We start from the raw sequence: 24,899 nt of genomic DNA, 5'->3' as shown, positions 1-24,899 counted from the left end.
CCTGCTAATGTACCTGGGAAAGCAGCAGAACTTAGTTCAAGTACTTGGGCTCCTGCCACCCATGTGGAACACCTAGATGAAGCTCCTGGCTCCTGACTTCAACCTGGCACAGCCGTGGCCATGGCAGCCATCTGGAGAGTGAACCAGCAGATGGAAAACCTCTCCCTCTCTGTCACTCTCTCTCCCTAACTCTGACTTTCAAAAAGTAAATATTAAAAAAATAAATTTACATTGCACGGAAATGCATGGAAAATGGAATGCAGAGTGTTGACTTTCTAAAAATGTAAAACTTTGAAATATACTCAATGGTAGTAAAATATGATCAAATGTCTTTGTCCTTTCTATAAAAGTAAATGGGATAAATTTACTTATTTTGAATAGAAAATTTAAAATCTAATTTTTCATCATACGCAAGAGATCCACTTAAAATATATTTTAAAAGCATTGAAAATAAATATGTAAGGGCATTTTGCAAAGTTTGTCAAAAATAGAATTAAAGACATGCTCATTTTAATGCAAAAGCCTTTTGAAATTAATGAATAGTTTTTTAAGGCTGCATTTAAAAATATTTATTTATTTGAAAGGCATAGTTATTTAGAGAGAGAGAGAGATCTTCCATCTTCTGGTTCACTCCCCAAATGGTCACAATGGCCAGAGTTGGGTCAAGCCAGAGCCAGGAGCCTGGAACTCCATCCAGGTCTCCCATAAGAATGGCAGGGACCCAAGTACTTGGGCCAACTTCTCCTTCATTCTCGGGCACATTAGTAGGAAGCTGGATTGGATGTGGAGCAGCTGGAACTTGAATCTGTGCTCATATGGGATTCCAGTGTGGTAGGCAGCAGCTTAGCCCACTGCGCCACAATGCTACCCCTTCAATAGTTGTTTCATAACATATATTTTCAAAACACACAGAGAGCAAACATTTTTGCACCAAAGTAAATAATCTTTTAATTCCATTTTTTGCAAACTTTATGAAGTAAATTCATATAGACAAAGATATATTCAGCATATAGCAAGAGAAGGAAACCAGGGGTCATGATCAGACTACCAAATAAAGTGTAATTCAAACCAGAAAGTTTCAAGCAAGTAGAAATTACAGTAGGAACTAGAAACACTCTATTAGATAATTTTATTTTTGCTTCTTTTCAGCCCACAAGAGATCAATGGGCAGAACAGGAAGTTATGAAAGACCCAAATAGCACATTTAATAAGGTTGATATGACTGCTGCATATTGAATTCCATCACTAGAAAATGTAGTACATGATTTTCTCTCAAACAATTCTTAAGCCAAAGAGGAAATATACATCTGAATTGCAGAATAGGTAGCAAATAACAATGATGAAAACCCAGCCTTTGAGAACCTATGGAGACTGCCAATACAATGCCCACCAATGGAATTAAACCTCTGCCTTAGAAAAGTTGGGAGATTACAATGAAATTAACCAGATGATAGGATTATATACCCAGAAGTCCCAAGAGAACCAACTAAAATACACCATAATAAGAAAGTTTAGTAAGTTTCAAAATTACAGAAATGAGTCATTTTCACATAACAGTAATTTGGAAGCTATAATGCAATCAAAGTCCTCATTTACAATGAGGGCACTTCAGAGAAAGTCTGCATTGCGCACAGAATGAAAACATTAGCCCCCTGACAGCACAAGGGGACGCCTGACCAAACAGACCACCATACCAGGTTCTTGAACAGGCCGTCTCAACAGCATTGCAATGGGAATTCTCCCTGTGTTAGCTTGGAAATGAAACATGATTCCACTACAAATGTCAACAGATTTTTTTGGCATGTGTGAAGGTGATTCTAAAGTTAATATGGAAATATAAAGGATATAAGGAAAAAGAGAGATGATCCCAGGAGGACTCAGAGAGAGTTGGATGTCAAACATCAGGAGTGCAGCCAGGGAGTGCGTGTTGTATCAATAACAAATGGGACTAAGAGAATGCAGCGAAGTTCAGAAATACGCAGATGCCAATTCTTATGGGAATCTTAACTCTAATAAAGGCAGTGTCTTCAAGTATTGGAAAAACTGAACATTCTAATAAATATTAGGATCACTGAAGATCCATCTGTAAAAGAAAGAAAATTCAGTCTCCATATAGCAAACCTGGATGAACTCCAAATGCAGCAATGCTTTCAATGTAACACAGTGACAGCTTGCAACATAAGAAAAAGTGCAGAATTATTCTATAAACTGTGAGTGGAATAGATCTCTCTAACCATCACATAAAATCCAAAACCACAAAAAATTGACAATTTGAGTAACATTAAAATATATTTTTATATATCTCACGCTTTGAAAATTTTTAAAAATTTATTTTTATTTATTTGAAAGACAGAGTGAGTGAGCTATCTTCCACCTGCTGGTTTGCTCCCCAAATGTCCTCAACAGCTGGGGCTGGGCCAGGCTGAAGTCGGGAGGTAGGAACTCATCAGGGTCTCCCACATGGATGGAGGATCCAAGTGTCTGAGCCGTCACCTGCTCCCAGGTACACATTACAGGAAGCTGGGATGGAAGGGGAGTGGGGCTCGGACACAAGCACTGTGATATGGGATGCAGGTATCTCAAGCAGCTGTGCCAAACACCTGATCCTAAAAGTATTTTTTGTAAGCAGAGTCAAGAGACAAATATTAAACTAAGAAAAACTTGCTACTTAGCTTGCAATGGTTAGTCTCCTGAATACAGAGAATTCTCAGAAATCGGTAAGAAAAGTAAAAAAATGCAGCTAAAAGAACAAGCAAAGAATATAAACAGAAATTATAGGGAAAAAAAATCACAAATGAATATTAATGATATGCAAAGCTGTTCAACTTGACTTGCCAGGAATGTATGCAAACAAACTTAAAATCCCTGAAATACCTTCCTCCCCTCCCTGCCACTCAAAACCTCACTTTTTTTTTTTTTTTTTTGACAGGCAGAGTGGACAGTGAGAGAGAGAGACAGAGAGAAAGGTCTTCCTTTGCCGTTGGTTCACCCTCCAATGGCCGCCGCAGCTGGCGCGCTGCAGCCGGCGCACCGCGCTGATCTGAAGCCAGGAGCCAGGTGCTTCTCCTGGTCTCCCATGGGGTGCAGGGCCCAAGCACTTGGGCCATCCTCCACTGCACTCCCGGGCCACACCAGAGAGCTGGCCTGGAAGAGGGGCAACTGGGACAGAATCCGGCACCCCTACCAGGACTAGAACCGGTGTGCTGGCGCCGCAGGCGGAGGATTAGCTTATTGAGCTGCGGTGCCGGCCAAAACCTTACTTTTTTAGGGGCAAGTGTTAAGTCGCTGAATGAGGTGCCCCCGTGCTATGTCAGAGTGCCTGGGTTCGAGTTTTCCAGCTCCACTTCCAGTTCCAGCTTCCTGTAATGTGTACCTGGGAGCAGGTGATGGCCCAAACACCTGGGCCCCTGCCATCCAGGTGGGAGTCTCTGGTTGAGTTCCTCACTCTTGGTGAGGCTTTGAAGAAGTCATCAAGCAGATCCATTGCCACTGGACGTGGCGATTCACACAAAACCAGTGCCCAGCGATATCTATCGATGAATAGATACTGATTGTGATCCCGCATTGCAGATCTTGTCCTACAGATTTACCCGAGCACATGAGAATGACCCACGTGCACAATTATTCATTGCCGCATTTGTGTTCCTACAACGTATTCAGCAGGGAATTCCGGTTCATTCAATGAAACAGCATACAGCTAGGATGGAGATTGGGAAGTGTTCTTCCTGCTGGTGGAAAGGTCACAGAGCAGTGATAAGTTTTAAACACTGTGCTCGCGTCGGCAGCACATATACTAAAATCATAATGATACAGAGAAGACTTAGCACGGCCCCTGCGCAAGTTTTAAATAAGCAAACGCAGAGCTGGGTGTCTAGTATACAATCTTCTGTGCAAATCAGAAGAAATTAAAATATGCAAACATTTTTGCCACAGATGTATGAAGAAACTCTAGAAAGATACCTAAGAGGGGCCGGCACTGTGGCACAGTGGGTCAAAGCCCTGGCCTGCAGCGCCCACATCTCATATGGGCACTGGTTCAAGTCTCGGCTCTTCAACTTCCGATCCAGCTCTCTGTGATGGCCTGGGAAAGCAGTGGAAGATGGCCCATGTGCTTGGGAGACCTGGAAGAAGCTCCTGGCTCCTGGTTTTGGCCATTGTAGCCAATTGGGGAGTGTGAACTAGTGAATGGAAGAACTCTCTCTGTTTCTCCCTCTCTCTGTCTGTAACCTTGCTTCTCAAATAAATAAATAAAATCTTTAAAAAATATTTATTTATTTATTTGAAAGAGTTACACAGAGAGAGGAGAGGCAGAGAGAGAGAGAGAGAGGTCTTCTATCTGATGGGTCACTCCCCAATTGGCTGCAATGGCTGGAGCTGTGCCAATCCAAAACCAGGAGCCAGGAGCATCCTCTGGGTCTTCCCACACAGGTGCAGGGGCCCAAAGACTTGGGCCATCTTCCACTGCTTTCCTAGGCCATAGCAGAGAGCTGGATGGGAAGTGGAGCAGCTGGGACTCAAACTGGTGCCCATATGGGATGGCGGCACTGCAGGCAGCAGCTTTACCATCTATACCACAGTGCCAACCCCTAAATGAAATCTTTAAAAAGGGGCCGGCGCTGTGGCACAGTGAGTTAACGCCCTGGCCTGACGTGCCGGCATCCCATATGGGTGCCAGTTCGAGACCCGGCTGCTCCACTTCCTGTCCAGCTCTCTGCTATGGCCTGGGAAAGCAGTAGAAGATGGCCCAAGTCTTTGAGCCCCTGCACCCACATGGGAGACCTGGAAGAAGCTCCTGGCTCCTGGCTTTGGATCAGCACAGCTCCGGTCATTGCGGCCATCTGGAGAGTGAACCATCAAATGGAAGACCTCTCTCTCTGCCTCTCCTCTCTCTGTGTAACTCTGACTTTCAAATAAATAAATAAATCTTTTTTTTTTTTTACAATGCTTTTTTTTTAATTTTTTTTAACTTTTATTTAATGAATATAAATTTCCAGTGTACAGCTTATGGATTACAATGGCTTCCCCCCCCCCATAACTTCCCTCCCACCCGCAACCCTCCCCTCTCCCGCTCCCTCTCCCCTTCCATTTGCATCAAGATTCATTTTCAATTCTCTTTATATACAGAAGATCAATTTAGTATAAAGATTTCAACAGTTTGCACCCACATAGAAACACAAAGTGAAACATACTGTTTGAGTACTAGTTATAGCATTAAATCACAATGGACAGCACATTAAGGACAGAGATCCCACATGAGGAGCAAGTGCACAGTGGCTCCTGTTGTTGACCCAACAAATTGACACTCTAGTTTATGGCGCCAGTAACCATCCTAGGCTGTTGTCATGAGTTGCCAAGGCTATGGAAGCCTTCCAAGTTTGCTGACTCTGATCATATTAAGACAAGGTCATAAAAGACAGAGTGAGGATAGTAACCAATGATCCTAAGAGTGGCATTTACCAGGTTTGAACAATTATACAGCATTAAGTGGGGAAGAGGACCATCAGTACACACATGTTGGGAGTAGAGCCATTGGTGGTAGAGTAGAGGTTATGATTACAAAGGAATGAGGCCCAAGTGCACTAGACAGGGCCTAGAACAAAGGACAGAGTCATTATTAGAGGAGCTAAGAAAGGTGCTGTCTAAGCTACAATGAAGTTTTCTAATTGAGAGGCAAATAGAACCTGATAGAAGGGGCTTGATAATAATCTGTTGGGCTTTAGGCCTTGTAAATTCAGAGGCCCAGACCTATCTATCTCTTCACATGGGGTATATCCTAAGGGAGGTGTGAACCTCCTAGGGGAAGGCACTCTGTTGACTTTCATTACTTGGCTGGCCTGGGAGGAGAGCTGGCCAGGTAAAGGCAGGGGGCATCTCTAACAAGAAATTTACAGTTCTGCCTGCAATGTTGCTGACCCTACTTGACCATCCCCTCAGCTGCAGTGGTCACTTTGGAAGTTGGGCTGAGTGAAGGGCTTTTCAGCTTAGAGCCAATAAGATCTGTGGCTCTGACCTGGGCATCCTTCGACTCCAGGGCAGGTCCATTTCCAGTGATCCAACTCTTGGCAGAGCTGCCAGGGCTCTTCACAAGCTGACTTCTGCTGAAGCCCAGGCTTACCACATTGCAAGCCACTGCAGTGGACTGGCCTGTTGGGTCTCCTTGAGGGCAGATCACTGTACAGATCAGCCATTAATAGGCCTGCCACCCATTGCTTCTGATGCCGAGCTTTCTTTTCCTCCTGGTTTGTGTTAAAGCAGACCAGAGGATGTAAGTCAAGGGAGTGCCCGTGTCCCATCTCTAATCTTCGGTGGCCTGAACTACAAGTCTATAGTCACAGGCATGTTCTGTAGTAGTTTTTCTAAGGTAGACAATGCCCATGAGGAAAATTATATTCTCACTTTAAAACTTTCTTTCCCTTTGGTCTGAAAGAGAGGTTTTTTCTACTTACTGTATATTTCGCTGATGGCGAAGTGAATCTAGCTATGAGATTATTAGTTAAGTTCTTATTTTGGCTATGCTATTGCAGAAAAATGTTAGCCATCTCTTTTATAAGGTCTAAAGATTAAATTGTGCATCCTACAGATTCCTTCATAATAGAATTAGTTTCCTACCTTGAAGAGAATAGAGAAATGAAAGAACAAGTTGGGCTTAGAATAGAGAAATGAGGGAGCAAGTCCTAGATCGCTTGCTGACAATAGCAATATCACATGAATACTTAGCAAACCGTTTCAACCATTAGATAACAACTTAAGAAAACATTTACCAGGAGGTCCAATGCCTTCTATAAATTTTAAGAATCATGTATTTGAAAACACCTCTTAAATATCTAACATGGTGTAGTTTGTTTAGCCAGTAAACTTAAGCACAACCATCTAAAATGTTTTTAGTTTCTTTCTACCAACAAGTCTAAAACATATGATACACAGATTCAGGTCCCACAAATTAAAAAGTATCTTTGATTGATTTTAGCAGCTTAAATTTATGGACAATCTTATCTATAAGCCATTTAAAATAGAACTCTTAATAAAATTTCCTCATGTGGACATACAATATGTACACACATATAATATAGCATAATAGACCAATATAGCAATTTTAATAATAGCTTTTAAAATCTTTAACTCTTTTTGTAGATTGCCTATTGATTTGAATTGCTTTTTCTTTTTTGTAACCTCAGTTAACCATACTTTCTCTCAGTTGGTACTGTTAATACATTATTGGCTTCATCTGTTTACAGAGCCATCCCAAAGTACTGAATACAATAAAAGTGGCTGGAAAAAGTCCATAGGAACCTATAGGAGGACAGCTAAACACAGAACCAACAACGCTTTAGTTTTATGAGCAGCAGATCATATATAACTGTGGATGACAAAAGACTTTAAGTCACCATGTTTAAAATTATAAACTCATCAACCAACAAGAGGCACTTGCTTACTTCACAGTATTTTTGAAAGCACCTGTAGGATTTTACAAGTATTTAACCCTTTAGGCCTCTGGGGCTTTCTCATTAAGATAACTATCATGTCTAGTAACACAAGATCATTAGACTTTTTAATTCTCAAACATTTGTATTAATAGCATTTTCCATTATAGAAACTTAAAGTCTGGTACCACATCACATCTTGACAGTCCTTCTAATATACTCCAAATAGACTGATTAGTTGGTGTCTCTATAAGATGAGAGACATAGGTCCTTCGATTTTTTCAGTTGGGCCCAAACTGGGTCCAGTGTTTACTGGAAATTTTAGAGACCAGATTGTTTGAAACTTTGATTTTTTGAATGCCTGTCAAGAATGCCGAGAAGGCTCAAAATCCAAAATATCTGGTTGAAATAAGATTTCTTAAAATCATGACATAACATAGACCAAATTTGATCATTGTTACAAGGTGATTATTCAAATTTTTGAAAATAAGCACATATTTAAATAACCCATAGCTCTTAATAAAAATTCAGCTGTTTTTGAACAATTAGAAGTTAACAGACATCAAGAGAACATAATAGATTACTTTAACACATTGCTTTAACAGAGCATCAGAGTTTAATTCTATGTCAAAGAGAAATTGAGCTTTCTGTGATCTTTTGCTGTGAGGTTTCCTTCCTTTACCTTCTTTCATATTGGTGACCATGTTTCTGTGTTTCTGTGTGTAATACATCTTTAAGCATCTTTTGCAGGGCAGGATGAGTGGCAACAAATTCTTTCAGTTTCTGTTTGCTATGAAAAGTCTTCATTTCACCTTCATTCACAAATGAGAGCTTTGCAGGATATAGTATTCTGGGCTGGCAGTTTTTCTCTCTTAGTACCTGGGCTATGTCTCGCCATTCCCTTCTAGCTTGTAGGGTTTCTGATGAGAAGTCTGCTGTGAGTCTAATTGGAGATCCTCTAAGAGTGATCTGACGTTTCTCTCTTGCACCTTTTAGGATCTTTTCTTTATGTTTCACTGTGGTGAGTTTGATTACAACATGTCGTGGTGAGGATCTCTTTTGGTCATGTTTATTAGGGGTTCTATAAGCTTCCTGTACTAAGATGCCTCTGTCCTTCTCCAAACCTGGGAAATTTTCTGCTAGTATCTCACTGAAAATGCCTTCTAATCCTTTCTCCCCCTCCATGCCTTCAGGAACTCCTAGAACCCGAATGTTGGGTTTTTTAATAGTATCCTGTAGATTCCTGACAATATTTTTTAGATTTCTAATTTCTTCTTCTTTTCTTTGGTTTGCCTGTTTCCTTTCCTGTTCTCTGTCTTCTAAGTCTGATATTCTCTCTTCTGCTTCGCCCATTCTGTTTTTAAGGCTCTCTAATGTGTTTGTCATTTGATCTATTGAACTCTTCATTTCATTATGATTTCTAGTCACTATCACCATTTCTTGTTCCACTAGTTGTTTCATTTCATTTTGATTCCTCCTTAATATTTCACTTTCACGAGAGAGATTTTCTATCTTGTCCATTAAGGATTTCTGTAGTTCAAGAATTTGTTTTTGAGAACTTCTTAATGTTCTTATCAATTTTTTGAGATCCCCTTCTTGCATTTCTTCGATCTCATCTTCCTCATAATCTTGAATTGGGGTGTCTTTTTCATTTGGGGGCATCATAGTTTCTTCCTTGTTCTTGTTAGCTTGGTTTTTGCGTTTGTTGTTTGGCATGTTGGAGATATTTGGTTTCTTCACTGTGGTGTTTTTTCTTGTTACACTATGGCTCTATATTAAGTGGACTGTCTGCTTTCAGTGGAGCCTTAGAGGCTTGAGATGAGTGTGGACTGAGAGCTGTGTTTGGTTCCTCAGGGTTGAGGGTGCGTCAAAGATGACACTCCCAGGTTAGGTGTGGTAAATCTCTCTTTCTTCTTTTTTTTTTTTTTTTGATTCAAAAGGGAAGTAATTCCGCACAGCTGAACGTAATTGGAGGTAGTTAGCAGGCGAATGATATACCCACAGGAGCCAGAGATTGGAAGCTCTTTCCCAAGGACCACACAGGGGATCTGTGCTGCCCTCAGTGTGGGCTCCAATTCTCCTGCAGTCTCCCACTGGGTTGCCAAGTTAGATGCTAATCTCCTGTTATTTCACCCCTCCCCCCAGAGTCAGGTTTTTCTGCTAGGCTCAGGGCTGGTGCAGACCTGAGGTCGCCCTGCTTATGACGTATGTCCAAAATGGCGCCTGCTCTGTCTTGCTCGCCTTTGAGAGGTGAGCGGAGAGAGAGAAACTTGTGTCCGTATCAGTCACTTTTTTAATTTTTTTTCTCTCTCTTCTAGTTAGCCTGGTGAACTTTTCCCCACGGAGTTTCAAGCCTCGTTCCCTCTAGCCTCCTCTTTCCGCTTGCCTGCTGGTATCTCGGGCTATGGTGGTTCAGCTCACCTCACGTTCCAGCGCTGGTGTGTTGAGTCTGCCGCTGGTGTCCCGAACTTGGGCTCCCACGCTCTCCACGCAGGTCCACTGTGAATCACTAGTTCCGGAAGAGTTTCCTATGCTGTTTCATCCCCTACTCTTCCTTGAGCCTGCAGTATCTCCACTTATATTAAACTTTCTCTCCCCCCGGACTAAGTGTGCTTCCTGCCTATTCCGCCATCTTGCCGCTTCCCTCAATAAATAAATAAATCTTAAAAAAAAAGAAATCTTAAAAAAAAGAAAGATATGTAAGAAATGACTAAAAGTGGCTTCCAGTCTACGAAGGTCAGAGGAGGAATGAGGAGAAAGCAAAACTTTTTACTCTGTAGTATAACTTTATATGATACTGACTGTTTTAGCCAGGTTAATGCAAAAATCTAATTTAAAATACTAACTTCAGAAAGACTGCATATACACTCATGCACATATATGCATCAGCACAGAGTCCATTCTCATAATTCACAGCTCCATATTTGCACATTTGCTTACTAAACGTTTTGTGAACTCGTGGCCCTTTCCTGGTCGCTGGTGGACAGGCACGGAGCAGGGACAAGCTGAGTCACCAGGACACGTTCTTAGGTTGGGCAAGGTGACAGGTGACAGGTGTTGGTTACTGTAAACCAGTGTCCTTTTGCGGCTTCATTAGAGCCATGCTTTACACAGCTTTTGCTTTTCCTTGGTGATCTTGCTGTTTAAAATGGTCCCCCAGGGTAGAGCTGAGGTGCTGTCTAGTTCCCTGAGGACAGGAAGGCTGCAGGGTGCCTTGGGAAGAAAAATGCGTGTTGAATAAACTCCCTTTGGGCTCGAAGTGAGCCATGTCCTTCCAGCTCTCTCCTCTAATCCCAGGGAGGCCATGGCCTGCTGAGGGTAGGAAGCAAGGGGCGGCCAACAACTCCCAGACAGAAAGGCCAAGAGCAAGCCACGTTGCAGGCCACGCTCACGCAAGCCACAGCAGCTAGATCCTGAGGCTGGAGAAAGCAGCTTTCTTGCTACAGATCCCTTCAGGTCCAAGGCCCAGGCTCCTGGGAAGAGGTCCACTCCTGTTTCCACCACTGCTCTCCCACCTGCCACTTCCGCCTGCTCACCTGTGAAAAGCAGGGCCTCTCGTCTATGGCCACTCTGTGCAGGCCTCTGGGAAGAAGCCCAGCCCACTGCCCACTGAGACTGTGCAGCCTGGAAGAGTCTTGGTCCCGTAACGGGAGCAGAATTAGCAGACGACACAAGTCACTACCGCTGATGTTACCACGTCACTGTGTATGACAAAGAACAGCGAAAAGCCCCAGTCTTCTAGTTTGTCGTTTTCTGACGTTTCCTGATGTGTCCTTTTGCTGTGAATGGTTATTTTCGTTTGTTTGCCTTCAGTATATGTTTTACACAATCACACATTGGGATTAAAGTTTCACAAACTGGCAGAATTAATTTATTTGTGTAAATTACTCATCCAGTAACCCTTTAATGGGCACCTGCTGGGCATCGGTGCGCTGTCCTAGGTGCCGAGAACACAGCTGTGAATAACAGAAAGCTCTTGCTGGCACAACGCTTACATTCCAGAGGGGAGACAATGAGGAAATACACACAAAAGATGGCAGAGAAAGTGCATGGAACAAAACAAGCCAGAACAAGATGGTCAGGACTGGTGCATGGGTGTGTGTGTGCGTGTGTGTGTGTGCATGTGTGCACATATGTTATGTCATAGAGAAGGTCAGGGAAGGACTTCTGTCAGGTAAATAATCGGGTATAAATGACTGGGGAGGGGCCACAGGATCCTTATCCACAGGGAGGCACCAGGGACTCTGCTGTCCTCTGGGGCCCACCCAAGACTGCCCACTTTGCAACTTAACTCGCAGCTAAAGTATCCTGATAAAACAGCAGCTCAGCCAAACTAGAAAAGTCTACTCTGTAGCCACATGCACAGAGCTCAAAGGTAGGCCTCTCTCAGATGTCAATCACAAGTGCCAATCATAGTGTGATTGTCACATCGTCAGTCAATGCCCTTCATACTCTAGGGATAAAAGCCTCAAGCCATGAAGAAAGGGTGCCACGTGCTCTCTTGACTGTCCATTTCTCCCTCGGAACATACTTTAATAAACTTAGCGTTACTGTCCTGACTTTGGTCTTCTTGAACTATAATTCCTTACTCCATCAATGAAAGGGAATTGAGGTAAGCTGGCCACTGCTGGTGACACATCCACCAAGTCAACATTTGACCGGAGCCTTGGAAGAAGTCAGAGAGTCAGCTATGAGTCCTGCCTTCACTGGTCAAGATGCCCACAACATGGGTTCCTAGAAAGATCTTTATAGGCTCTTGGTTCACAGCCTTATCTTATGCTGGTGGGGGTCACTGTGGATTATCCCACCATGTCCTGTATGCTGAGCTTTGGTGACTTCCTCTGCAGCCAGCAAAGTTCTACGATGAGGTCAACCAAAATCTCAGATTTGTGATCTCTCTGCTGCAGTCTTCTACATGTGTGTTTTGGGAAGCTCCTTGTCTCTCCACATTGGTCTCATGCTTCCATTCCACCAAGTTCAATTTCTTACTCCAGTTACGAGGGGCAGTCCTAAAGCCTGTTTGTCTATCCTCACCCAACACAGGCCCCTTGAAGGAAGACAATTCAGCCATCTTGGGATAGATGTGATCTCACCAGGAAAGAAGAGCTGTGGAAGGGTTGGGGGTGTTGCAGGGGGTAAGTAGGGCAGTAAAAAGGGAAAGTTCTTAGGGATAGGTCCTTAAGGGATGAGGCTCTTGGGACTGGTGTTGTGGCATAGCAGGTAAAACCACCACTGGCATCCCATATGGCAGCTCCATTGCCCATCCAGTTCTCTGATAATGGCCTAGTGGATGCAAGATCTCTCTTTATTTCTCTCTCTCTCTCTCTCCCCCACTATAATTCTTTTTTTACTTGTATGTATCTCATAAATACAACATTAGGAACATAGGAATTCTTCCCACCGTACCTGCCCTCCCCCCAACTTCCTCCTTCCTCTCCTGTTTAGTCTGAGAAAGAAACAGAAAGAAAGAAAAAAAGAAAGAATGGAATAAGAAGACTAAGAGAACTGTTTCTCAACAGTCTAGACAAGGGCTGTCCTATGTTATTGCTTCTTGAAGGTGATATCGCTTTTTCCCCACTTTCCTCTTTTCCCTTCCTTCCCCCCAACACTTTCCTTTTAAAAACTTTATTGTCTTTAAAGAAGAACCCAAGGATGATACTTCTTTTGTGAGCTCTTAGACTATCTAGAGCTCATGAGACATAATAATATCCTCCATTTCATACACTAAAAGGAAGTGCTTCTTGAGAAAAAGTTTTACTATGAAGTCTCACATACAACTCTTTGGGGACAGAGGACCTGCATGGGAAGTTAGTGCACAGTGACTCTTCTTGTTTATTTAACAAATAACACTCTTGTGTATGACATCAGTGATCACCCAAGGCTCTTGACATGAGCTGCTTCAGCTACAGAAGCCTTTTGGATCCATTGGCTGGACAAGGCCATAAGCAAGGTGGAAGTTCTCTCCCCGCTTCAGAGGAAACTATATCTTTCTTTGGTGGCCACTTCTTTCCACCTCTCCCACTATAATTCTGACTTCCAAACTAAATAAATAAATCTTTAAAAAAAAAAAAAAAGAGGGGAAGAATATGGTCTGGTAAAGAGTAGATTTATCTGACTCTATATTCCAACCATGGGTGGAAGGATGCTCCCTCCATCTCTCTCTCTAATAAACGCATCATATTTGGAAACAGAAAAAAAAATATAGAAAGCATTTTAATGATGCCTGGAATAATGATCCTATACATCTTTTAAATGGCTTTGATAAGCATCCCCGCCCAGGTATAATCACTCACATTATGAACTGAGGGGAAGAAAGGAGATCTGAAAATAAAGAGCAGTGACCTAAAACTGGCTCAGACTTAAGCAACTGGGGCGGGAGGCTATAGCAGACAGATCTATCCACCTCCTTCTTCATTGTTTTTAGTTGAAATTCTTTCCAGATCCTTCTCTTATTTCTGCCTTTAAAACTGACTCTATGGGCCAGCGCCGTGGCTCAACAGGCTAATCCTCCACCTTGCAGCGTTGGCACACCGGGTTCTAGTCCCAGTTGGGGCGCCGGATTCTGTCCCGGTTGCCCCTCTTCCAGGCCAGCTCTCTGCTGTGGCCCAGGAAGGCAGTGGAGGATGGCCCAAGTGCTTGGGCCCTGCACCCACATGGGAGACCAGGAGAAGCACCTGGCTCCTGCCATCGGATCAGCGCAGTGCGCCGGCCGCAGTGCACTGGCCACAGCGGCCATTGGAGGGTGAACCAATGGTAAAGGAAGACCTTTCTCCCTGTCTCTCTCACTGTCTACTCTGCCTGTAAAAACAAACAAACAAACAAACAAACAAAAAACCAAAACTGACTCTATGGCCTGCATTTCTTATAAGGGTAACTAATGAAATTCCACAGACCAGATTTCCAGAATGGAAAGTATAGAAAGTAATGGAGGAAAAGCCGTTCTACCCTCAGTTGTGGAAGGAGGGAGAGAATTCTTGCCTCTAAAATTAATACACAGAATATGACTTGACCAAGCGTTAACCTGAGAATTCTCATAAGAAGCTAAGCCTTACACTCTGGGAAACTGTGTATTCATGACCACAATTTATTATCTCTGTTAAATGCATCCTTGGAGCTGTTTTTGAAGGAGTCTTGTGATACTCCATCCCAAATTAGAAACTAGTGCCACTTCCTGCAAAACCTCTTTCCAAAGAAACTAGTAATTCTGATTATGTTACCTGATAATTTTTTTTGAAACTGGCTCAAGTATTTTGGGGCCTGGCCCATAATATTTTAAACGACATCTGGATCTTGTATGAATGCTTATAGGAGTTTATATGAAATCAGAAGAGGGTCTTTGGCGCTCTGGTTTCCAAGTAGATGACACAATGTCCACAGATTTCCTATTTAAATAAAGATTTTGAGAGAGTTGTCTCGCTAAGTTCACCCTCACTCTTATATAGTGGGGAAAAAAAGAGGTAGTCACAGTAACATACAAATTAGAAAACAGAAAACTTTTTCTTAAAAAGAAATGAAGAGTTATACAAAGAAATTTCCTAGGAGAAGCACATTAACTAAGATTTGAATAAATAAGTAAAAGTTTCTGTTCTCCCTGAAAATGCCATGCATTTATAACCAGAGGCTCCAGTGGACTGGGTAAGTGGATCTCCCTCTCTCTGAGCCTCCTTTTCTTCTGTTGTCTATTTGGCTGCCAGAGAAAAACCAGCACAGGGTGATGGGGGCCACTTAGGGGGCTACTTAAAAAATTCCCACTCACAAGTACACGAAGAAGAAAACTCTGCTTGTATTATAGATGTAAACATTAAAGGTTATCAAGGCTTGGGGCACCTGCAGGCCACATCCGAGTGCCAGTGCAGATCTCAGTCGCTCTGCTTCCAATCCAGCTTCTTGCGAATGCTCTTGTGAGGCAGAAGATGATGGCCCAAGGACTTGGGTCCATGCCACCCATGTGGGAGACCAAGATGGAGCTTCCTGGTTCCTAGCTTCAGCCCAGCACAGCCTTGGCTGTTGCAGGAATTTGGGAAGTAACTAGTGGCTACAGAATCAAGCTCAATCTCTCTTTCTCTCTTTCTCTCTCTCTCCCTGCCTTTCGAGTAGGTGAAAATGAATAAATAAATGAGAAATGCTCAATTTCACTGAAAATGAAAACAATGCATCGTAAGGCATCCATGTAATAAGACCTTACAGTTCAATGAAAAATTCTGAATTTTTTTAATTGTCTAGAAACAATATATTAAACTTAAAAAGCAGGAAAAGGGAAAATACATAGAATCGCCTTATTTAAAAAATATTCTAAAATGTGTTATATATACCTAGAAAAATTCTAGAAAGTTAATCCTCCAATGTTTACAAGAAACATCTATTTTAAAATCAGAATTAAAAAGCAACATGAAGAGACGCGCAGCAAAAGACCCAGCAGCTTGGTTCTGGAGAAGAAAGCACCTGCCCCGGCAAACCAGTGAGATCAGACTCCACAGGCCCATGCCGCTGCTGTCACAGTGAGAGGGAGAGCGCAGTGAACGGCACCTTTCCGGGATCCCTCCGGACAGTGGCAGAGGGGGGCAGGGAGAAGCGAGCATCTCTCTTCCTCCCCCTTCCCCTGCTCTAACAGGGACTTGCAGCCAGCAGCGGGAGAGCTGGCACTGTTGTTGGACACAGGCAGGCAGTGGCCACCCCAGATCATATGCTTGCACCCAGCAATTATTGGGGTCGCCCTCCACCCAGCCAGCGGGGGCAACCACAGCAGCGCAAGAGCAACTGAGGAGAGGGTCTCCACCGCGCCAGCTGCACCTACCCAGAAACAGGTGGGGGTGGGGAGCCATCCCCACAGAAGGGAAGCGCCTCCTGTGGGACTGCCCTAGGCACCCAGCACAATTGTGAAGTGGAGCAGGGCTGCGGCGGGCGGGCATTGTGCCTGCCTGTGAACCAGAAATCTTACCAGAGAGAAAAACCCGTGTTCCCCACTGGGAACTGATTGGGAGGACCGGACTCAATCCAGTGGGCTAGAACACACAAGACAGAGGCCCTGGGAACACCAAGGTCTCCCTGCAGACAGGATGGGCTAGTGGGGCTAGTGGGGCAGGGTGGCCCCACTGGAAACTCCTTGACCCTGAGAACCCTGGGAGCTGAGACTGAGAAAACACTGCGACTGCGTGAGGCTGGATGTGGCTGGTTCTGGGCTGCTGCCCATGAAGCTCCTGGGTTGCCTAGGGCAGCTCTTGGCAGAAGGAGCCGGGCTCACAGGAAGGACTCTGCAGGTCATATGTGCAGTTCATGTGGTGGTGCAGATGAGTGTTGAACACACTGGGGAATAGCACCTGGTGTTCCTCAGCTTGGAGAAGGGGTGGGCACACCAGTAGAAGTGACCATTCCTCTCATCCGGTTAACCAGAGGAGAGCTGCCACACCCAACCTGGGAGTTATCCTGGATACTCACCCCATCCTGGAGCACTGACCAGAACTCCCTGGCCACACCCACCACACTCCTCTTGGTATTCACTGAAAGTGCAGATGTTCCACTAAGCCACAGAGACATAGTTCAAAGATAAAATCCATCAGACAAAATAAATAAATAAAAAAAAATCAAAAATCATCCTACCATTGCCTAAATATAAAGGCAGAAATTCAAGAAACAAGAATAACGAAGAGAGACTGGCACTGTGGCATAGCGGGTAATGCTGCTGCCTGCAGTGCTGGCATCCCATATGGGTGCCAGTTTGAGTCCCAGCTGCTCCACTTCCAATCCAGCTCTCTGCTTTGGCCTGGTAAAGCAGTAGAAGATGGCCCAAGTCCTCAGGCCCCTGCACCCATGTGGGAGACCCAGAAAAAGCTCCTGGCTCCAGATTGACATAGTTCTGGGTGTTGCAGTCATCTGGGGAGTGAACCAACGGATGGAAGCCCTCTCTCTCTGTCTCTGCTTCACTGTAACTCTGCCTTTCAAACAAATAAATAAATATTTAAGAAAAAAAAAGAATAAGGAAGACATTATGAGCCCCCCAAGGGCAACATTTCAATATTAGAATGTGAAGATGAAGACATTGAGGAAATGCTGGAAATGGAATTCAAAAAGTTAATCATAGGATGACTCAAAAGCAGTCAGAAACAAATCCGTGAACTAAAGAAAACCATATGTGAGATGAATGAAAATTTTCCCCATGAAATTGAGATCTTAAAGAGAAATCAAAATGAAATACTAGAAATGAAGAATTCAATAGATCAAATAAGAAATGTAACGGAAAGCCTTAACAACAGAGTTGGTGAGGCAGAAGAAAGAATACCTGAGCTAGAAGACAAATCTCTGGAAATGTTACAGTCAGACTAAAAGAAGTTAGAAAACTTTAACAAGAGTTGGAGATCTATGGAATGACCTCAGAGTCCCCACATCCTACAGCTTGGGCCTGCTGGTGAGCCAGGGGCTGCCTGATGCACTTGTTGAGCCCTGACCACCTGCCCCAGGCTGGTGCAGGGGCTGTGGCACCTGCTGAGTCCTTCTATCCCAATGCCCTCGGGCAACCTTCCCTTACCCATCTTGCCTGATGCTTGGTTACTTTTGGTCCGTGCTTCTTGGCCTCCTGGGTCACCACTGGGGAAACACATGACACAGGAACACTCTTTATTTCTGGGTCCTTGTGGTTCTGCTCCTAAAATGATTTGTAAAGAAGTCTCATTTGTGACCCTTCCCCTCAACAGTGATCCCCTTTCCCCCAACCTTAGGGCCTCTCCCCTCCCCACTGCTTCATCAAGAGGGAACCCCTGTCCCCTTTGTGTTGCCCATGTTTCTGTCTCCCCCAATCAAGAATAACCCAGAGAATTTCAACTTGAAAGAAAAGGTCAATTAATAGTGCATTTTGGAGAGAGAGAGAACCCTGGAGAAGCAGAGCCTGGCTTTAGGGGAAAAGGTGATGTGTCCAGTTTTGGAAGTGTTGGGATTGGAGCTGAAGGTCTGGAGACATCCAAGTGCAGAAGGCGAAGGCCCTGGGGACCGTGGACAGGGGTCTCCTCTCGCTCCAGTGAGTCTCAAAGTGCACAGAAGAAGCCTGGCTGGAGGAAGGTGTGTGGGAGCTGTTAGGTGGAGGGTAGGGATTGTCCCTGGCTGAGTGCCAGGGGGAGGCCCCTTCTCATTGGGGAGAATCACAGGAGCTGCTAGGACTCACAGGCACACCTGACTCTGAGAACTCATTGCTGTTGTCAGCACAGAGTTGCTTTGGTCTCAGCTCATCTCAATCCCACAATTTCTCCACCTCCCCTCCCTCTCCCTTTGGCACTGCTCCCTCCCCCACCACTGTTCTCTGACTCTCTCTCCATAGCTCTCATCACCAGTCACTGTCTGCATCTCTCTGTTCATCTTCCCCTACGTCTCATTTTGCTGAGTTTTCTGTTTGTCTCTGGCTCTGGTTTTATCAGTGAGGCAGTTCTCCTCCTACTGCTCTTTCCCTTTCTGTTTTCTCTTTGGCGGTAGCTCTGTTTCCCTCAAGCTTATCTTTATCTTAATAATTTCTTTTTAAGTTTACTTTTACTTGAAAGTCAGAGAGACCCAGACAGAGAGACCTTCCACCTGCAGGTTCACCCTCCAAAGGCCCATGTCGGCAGCAGCTGGGCTAGACTGCAGCCAGGAGCCTGAAATCCCAAATCCCACATGGGACTGAAGTACTTGGGTCACCACTGCTGTCTCTCAGGGTGCACATTAGTAGGAAGCTGGAGTTGGAAGTGGAGCTGGGACTCAAACGCAGGCACGTTGATACCGGGCCTGGGTATCCCAAATGGCATCTTAACTGCTGTGCCAAATGCCTGCCCCTGTTTTTACAGTTTCATCTTCATCCATATTTTCATTGTCTGTATTTGGCTTCATCTCACAACATCACTAATTTTATCATCACCAAATCCCTGCTCTTTCGGCACTGGTCACCTTGCCAGTTCTATCATCTTTTCTAGTTCCCTGAAAACTTTCTACCTTGCAAGCTGTCAACCAGGCTTAGATTTTATCTCCACATTTCTGGTACAACTTGAAAAGCATTCCTCTTTCCACACAAACTCCCCAGCCTGGGATTTCACGTCCCCTTGGGAAAACTTGAAATGTGCTCAGGTATCTTCTCCAGAGGCGACCACAGCCAGGTTTTCCGTTCTCTGCACGCTGTCAGCACAGCGTCCCCTCCCTGCATCGCGGAGCTCAGCTCTTTTTTCCATTCTGGCTTCCCCAAACCTGCAGAAAGCAGCCAGGGTCTGTGCGCATCTCTCCTCTCTCCTGCTCTTTGCAGATAATCTGGGTAAGGCTCTGAAGGGCTCTGGACATGACGAGAAGTAAGGAAGTGACAGACTCCAGTGGGTGGCAGGGGACACACTCCACAGCCACCAGCCTGACCTATGTTCAGAGCTCAACAGAGCTGAGAAAAAAAAAATGCATCTGCCCCAGGGCCTACACCTGGAATCCAACAGAATGGCCCTCTCCTCCTGTCTGGCCACGCCTCCCTCTCCGCCTCCCTTTTCTGCCCGTTTCCCTGTCTCTATCTCTGATTCTGGGAGCTTCTGTCTCCCTGATTTTTCTTGTTGCCTGTGTTACATTCTCCTCTTTTCATCAAAGATGATTTTAATCTGCTGTCCCTTATTTCTCTGTTCATCCTCTTTCTGAATCTATCCTTCTACGTACTTGGCACACCAAGGAGCTGGTTCCACTTGTACCCTCTAGTTCTCTTTGTAACTCCCCCCCTCCTACTTGTGTATGTACATTCGTGTGTGTGTGTGTGTGCTGTGTTTCTTTCTTGCATTGGGCACTGATCCACTTCCCAGTCAATGTCCTGGGTTCCTTGTCCCCCGTCTTGGGATTATCATCATCTAACACGGCTCTTATCCTCTTGCCTGGTAGAAATGAGAATCACCTGCTATGAGACACCTGGGCTGTTGGTCCCTGCTGTTCCTTTAGTTTCTTTGACCCTCGTATATTTGTACATTTATGTCCTCATCCCAAAATGAGGAAGCCTAAGTCTTCCGGGTTTTGTAATGACAGAAGCAGCTCTGATTTGTCATAGTTCACTAAGTAACACTATGTGATCAAGTGATACGGGGGTGGGTATCTAACAAAAACTAAAGTTGGAGAGTGGTTGCTCTGAAGCTTTTATTTCTGTGTATAATTTCATAGCCAGACCAGTCGTCTTATGAGATTTGTTGGTTGTCAACCAACGTATCACAACAGAAATCTAACTATCAGCGGTAGGTGTGACAGTGGGTATTAAACAAGACACCATCATTTTGCTATTTATTTTGTCCACAGCAGAAACGTCATCACTTTTAGCCAACAGGACTCATCCCAGTGAACGTGAATTCATAATAATTCCCTGCCTCCTTCCGTTTTTTAAAGTGTCGAAAAGGGGTTTCCGGGAGTAACGGGATGCATGATAGTCAAGGTGCTCAGAATAAAACGCATCTGCAAACAGTGGCTTTGAATCCAGAGTTCTGACATCTGTGGCCAGGGCTTGGCATCTTAATCTTCTTTACCTGACCCACTTGGGAGGGCTGAGCTGGCGGCTTCCTGGGACTCCTCCCCACTGCTCAGCGTGGAAGAGGCTCCGCTCCCGGGCCCTGCAGAAAGACACACAATTCCTTAGGAAGCCTGGCCTGGCTCTCGGCCACCGCCACGCAGGGAACTCTTCAAAGGAAGGTGTGCAGCAGGGAAGGTGCCGGGGGGCGGGGCTAGTGCCACCCCCAGGCCGTCCTCTGGCTTCACCTGGCCTCTGGGTCAAGGTTGTTCCAGGAACCGCCCCCAAGGCTGGGACCGAGGCCAGCTTGGCCACAGCAGGCACTCCCTTTTGTCACTGTTTCTTTTTATTTTAATTTTAATTTTTTTATTTCTGCTTCTTTGCACATTCCTCTCCTGCTTCTACCTGTTTCTACCCCAGAGACTATGGCAGCGAAATTTTAAAGAAGTCAGAGCTTCCACCAGCCAGGCCTCTGCGACTGTGTGGAGTGCAGGGCCCTCTTTCTAGGAACTGCTTTATCTTAATCACGTGAGCCAGGAATAACCTCATACTGCACTTGTGCCTCTGAATATTTGAGGCCCGCATGCAACACCGATTAGCCCAACTTACCTAATTCAAAATACATAATCTAGAATCATCTAAAATGCCAACAAATTCATTTACTTTAAAGAATATAACAAAGAATGGAATGAAGTTTTAGTAACAAAGAAAGGTATTTGAGGGGCCGGTGCTGTGGTGTAGTGGGTAAAGCCGCCGCCTGCAGTGCTGGCGTCCCATATGGGTGGCTGTTCGAGTCCCTGCTGCTGTACTTCCAATCTAGCTTCCTGCTATGGCCTGGGAAAGCAGTGGGAGATGACCCACATGCTTGGGCCCCTGAGCCCACATTTGGGACCTGGTTTCAAGCTCCTGGCTTCAGATTGGCCCAGATCTGACCATTCGACCATTTGGGGAGTGAACCAGTGGATGGAAGACCTCTCTCTCCCTCTCCCTCTGCCTCTCCGTAACTCAGCCTTTCAAATAAAATAAATAAATATTTTAAAAAGGAAGATATTTGTTACATCAAGAATTTTAATTGCTCTTACCTCTTTTCCTGTTGTGATTCCACCAAGTAGATGTGGTTCCAATAGTCACAGGAGCTGGAAAGTGAAAGTTTATAAATCTTACTACTGCTTACACCGAAGGCAGGATTCAGACCACAATGATTCGACGGCAATCATTTCTCTCCCTCCCATCTAAGGAACACGACCACTACCAAGTGGAGCAGAGAGCCTCACCCCTTTAACTTGAGTTACAAAATCAAAGACGGTTTGAAAATCAGGCTGTTTGCCTAGGTCTGCAGTTAGTTAACTAAGTTAGCTGAGAGTCTGGAGGTGAGCTGCCAGGACTCCAGGTTCGATCTCTCCACACTTGGTGTGAAAATTCACACAGCTTGCTGAAGACATGCGGATACAGAATATTGGAGGATGGGATTCTGGCCAGACACAATATAAACCACGCTATCTGAAATTATAACCCTTTATAATTCCAAGATACACCTGGCTCCAGGGATTTTTGTGTAAAGGATTATGGGTGTTTGAGAGGAAGCGAGGTCAGTCTTGCCCCTTCTCCTGACTGGGTGTGATGTGTAGAAGATCCTGACCTGTTTATGTGCTGGGCCCCTCACCTGCAGAAAGGGGGGATCAGCTGTTATCATGCCTGCCTCTCACGTTGTTGTGAGGATGAATGAGGATTTTATTTGCCAAGATAATTTCAACATCACCACGTGGCCAATGTCACATTGCAGGTACGTGTCAAAACTGAGCCACGGGATTTGATGGTAACAACTGAAGCTTTTCTTTCTTTAATAATTAGAGAGTACAACCAGGCCCCCCTGAGTGTTGCATCGATCTGTAACAAAATCAGGCAACAGCCCATTAGCCTGCTTTCTCTTTTTTATGAAACAGAGGACGGTGAGGCTCTGTAGTACGGCCACAGCCAGGCCGTCCAAGGGCCCACTACAGTCTGTTCAGGTCTTCGGACGGAAGAAGGCAGCCACCGACGCGGTGCACTGCAAACTGGGCAATGGGGGCTTATCAGGGTGAACGGAGGCCCCTGGAGATGATCAAGCCATGCCCGCTGCAGTACAAGCTGTGCAGCCCGCTCTGTTTCTCAGCAAGGAACAGTTCGCTGGCCTGGACATCCATGTCTGAGTGAAGGGTGGTGGCCGGACGCTCGGATTCGTGCTATCTGCCAGTCCATCTCATAGCCCTGGTGGCCTGTTACCAGCAATATGTGAATGAGGCTTCCAGGAAGGAGATCAAAGACATCCTCAGGCAGTATGATCGCACCCTGCTGGTAGCTAACCCCCCCACCCCTGCCCCCGTCCAGAAAGTTTGGAGGCCCTGGTGCCCATGCTCGTTACCAAAAATCCTACCGATAAGCCCATCACCCCAATGAGGGATCAGCTCTATAATAAACAGTGGTTGTGGGATTTTAAGTTAAACAAAAATGAAAGAAGAAAGAGGGGCTACAGGCAGACAGAGACCCGGTTCTCTGGGGGTCACAGGACCAGCAGTATAGAGTGAAGAGGCTGCTTGTTAAGCCCAAACTCATAACAATTTTCTTCTTGGTATTTTCCACTGCGGCCCGAAGGGGTAAATCCAGAACGGGCCCCCAGGTTTAACGAGACCATGGCTGTGCTCAGCCCTCAACGCTGGAGGAAAGTGGAGCTCTGGTCTGGGGCTCCCGAGGCCCTGCCACCCTGGGCAGTCCTTACCTTCCTTCCCCAGCTCGTCTCTCTGCCCCAAGATCCAGCTGACTGGGCGAGGCTCGTCCTCACTGGATCCTGAAGAGTCCTGGTCCTGTATTCTCACTGTAGAAAGGAACACAGGTTTGCCTTGGGGGCAAAAGACCCGAGACAGGAGAGCGTTCTATTCAAGGTGTGACTGAGCCCCACCCGGGTAGCCTTGGATGGGGAGGTTACCTCCTCCTCAGCCTAGGTTCCTCTGTAGAGGCCGGCTCACTGAGGTAGCGGAGCCACACACCTGCACCTGCAGTTAGCGTCGCCATGCCCGCCTCCAGCCATGGCCAGCCCTGCAGGCTCACTTTCCGTCCCTGTAACTAATGCCCTGCTGTTAGACTCCAGAGGAGATGCTTGTCGGAACATCAAGCCCTGTTTACAACCAGGCAATAACCAACTACAGGCCCGGGAACCCACCTAGCATCCCAACATCTTCAGAAGGCCACGCCAGTCCCCTGTCGCTGACCAATCAAAGCAAGGCCCACCAGTGCTGGGGACCAATCAGAGACCCACACACGAGCTGCTCACTCCCTGCGGGTCCCCAGCTTCTAACTCTAAGACTCATCGTCTTTACTCTCGCAGGGAACCTGGGAATTCAGCCACGGCTGCCCGGCTGCTTGCTCTGGGCTTCACGCTAAACACCTGCTTCTTTCCATTGCAGTGGTGTTGCTGGGTGGCTGGCTGGATCTAGTTTAGGGATGCTGTAGCAGCTCCAACCCATTTCTACAGCAAAGGGAACTAAGAAATGCCTGGGAAGCTCTGAAACTCTACAGCAAGAAGGGCTTGGTCCCCAGGCCTCCACCATCTGCCTCTCAGGTTCAGTCTTCATACCTAAGCCAGTGGACCGTTATACCTGTCGTCACCTGAGCTGGAAGCTGAGATGCCATTCCCAGTGGGCGTCTCTGCTTTGTCTCAGCCTCTTGCGTCTTCTGCTCATCGTCTGTCTTCTCTGACCTGTCGCTTTATGCCTGTGTTGGTTTGGGCCTATATTTGCACTGAATTACAGCTTTGCTTCTCTCTCAGGGCAACCAGAGAAGCGTGGACTGGAGAAGGCAGACCTTCAACCCTCTGGATTGGAGAAGGCAGACCTTCAACCTGCTGGTTCCCTGAGTCTGCTGTAGACGGGGCCCATTTCTCCACGTCTGAAAAACCCCTGGTCTGTTTACTTGAGAAACCAGTGAAACCTGCATTGTATTGGAGTCACTGACTTCTTTGGGGTCACATGGTATAT

The 24,899-nt window shown here is 45.5% G+C and overlaps 1 protein-coding gene, 1 non-coding gene and 1 pseudogene across 5 annotated transcripts in view; 2 read left to right on the top strand and 1 right to left on the bottom strand.

Annotated features, from left to right (window-relative positions):
- The window catches only part of LOC133760749 (nuclear autoantigen Sp-100-like), a 103,839-nt gene that overhangs the window by 22,166 nt on the left and 56,774 nt on the right, over positions 1-24,899 (bottom strand). For all 4 annotated transcript variants that reach the window (XM_062193340.1, XM_062193345.1, XM_062193355.1 and 1 more), the window contains 4 exons: positions 23,645-23,740; positions 21,972-22,025; positions 20,909-20,992; positions 17,944-18,060 (listed from right to left, as the gene is read on the bottom strand). In XM_062193340.1, the coding sequence (XP_062049324.1) occupies positions 17,944-18,060; positions 20,909-20,992; positions 21,972-22,025; positions 23,645-23,740 (351 nt within the window). The remainder of the gene's footprint in view (positions 1-17,943; positions 18,061-20,908; positions 20,993-21,971; positions 22,026-23,644; positions 23,741-24,899) is intronic.
- LOC133768575 (U6 spliceosomal RNA) lies at positions 3,770-3,878 on the top strand. Its single transcript, XR_009867024.1, has one exon. It is a non-coding gene; the product is annotated as a U6 spliceosomal RNA (small nuclear RNA).
- On the top strand, positions 22,824-23,308 carry LOC133757124 (small ribosomal subunit protein uS9-like; annotated as a pseudogene).

Source organism: Lepus europaeus, chromosome 1 (genome assembly GCF_033115175.1).
Source record: "Lepus europaeus isolate LE1 chromosome 1, mLepTim1.pri, whole genome shotgun sequence".
NCBI classification, from domain to species: domain Eukaryota; kingdom Metazoa; phylum Chordata; class Mammalia; order Lagomorpha; family Leporidae; genus Lepus; species Lepus europaeus.
This window is presented reverse-complemented; position numbering and strand designations above follow the sequence as displayed.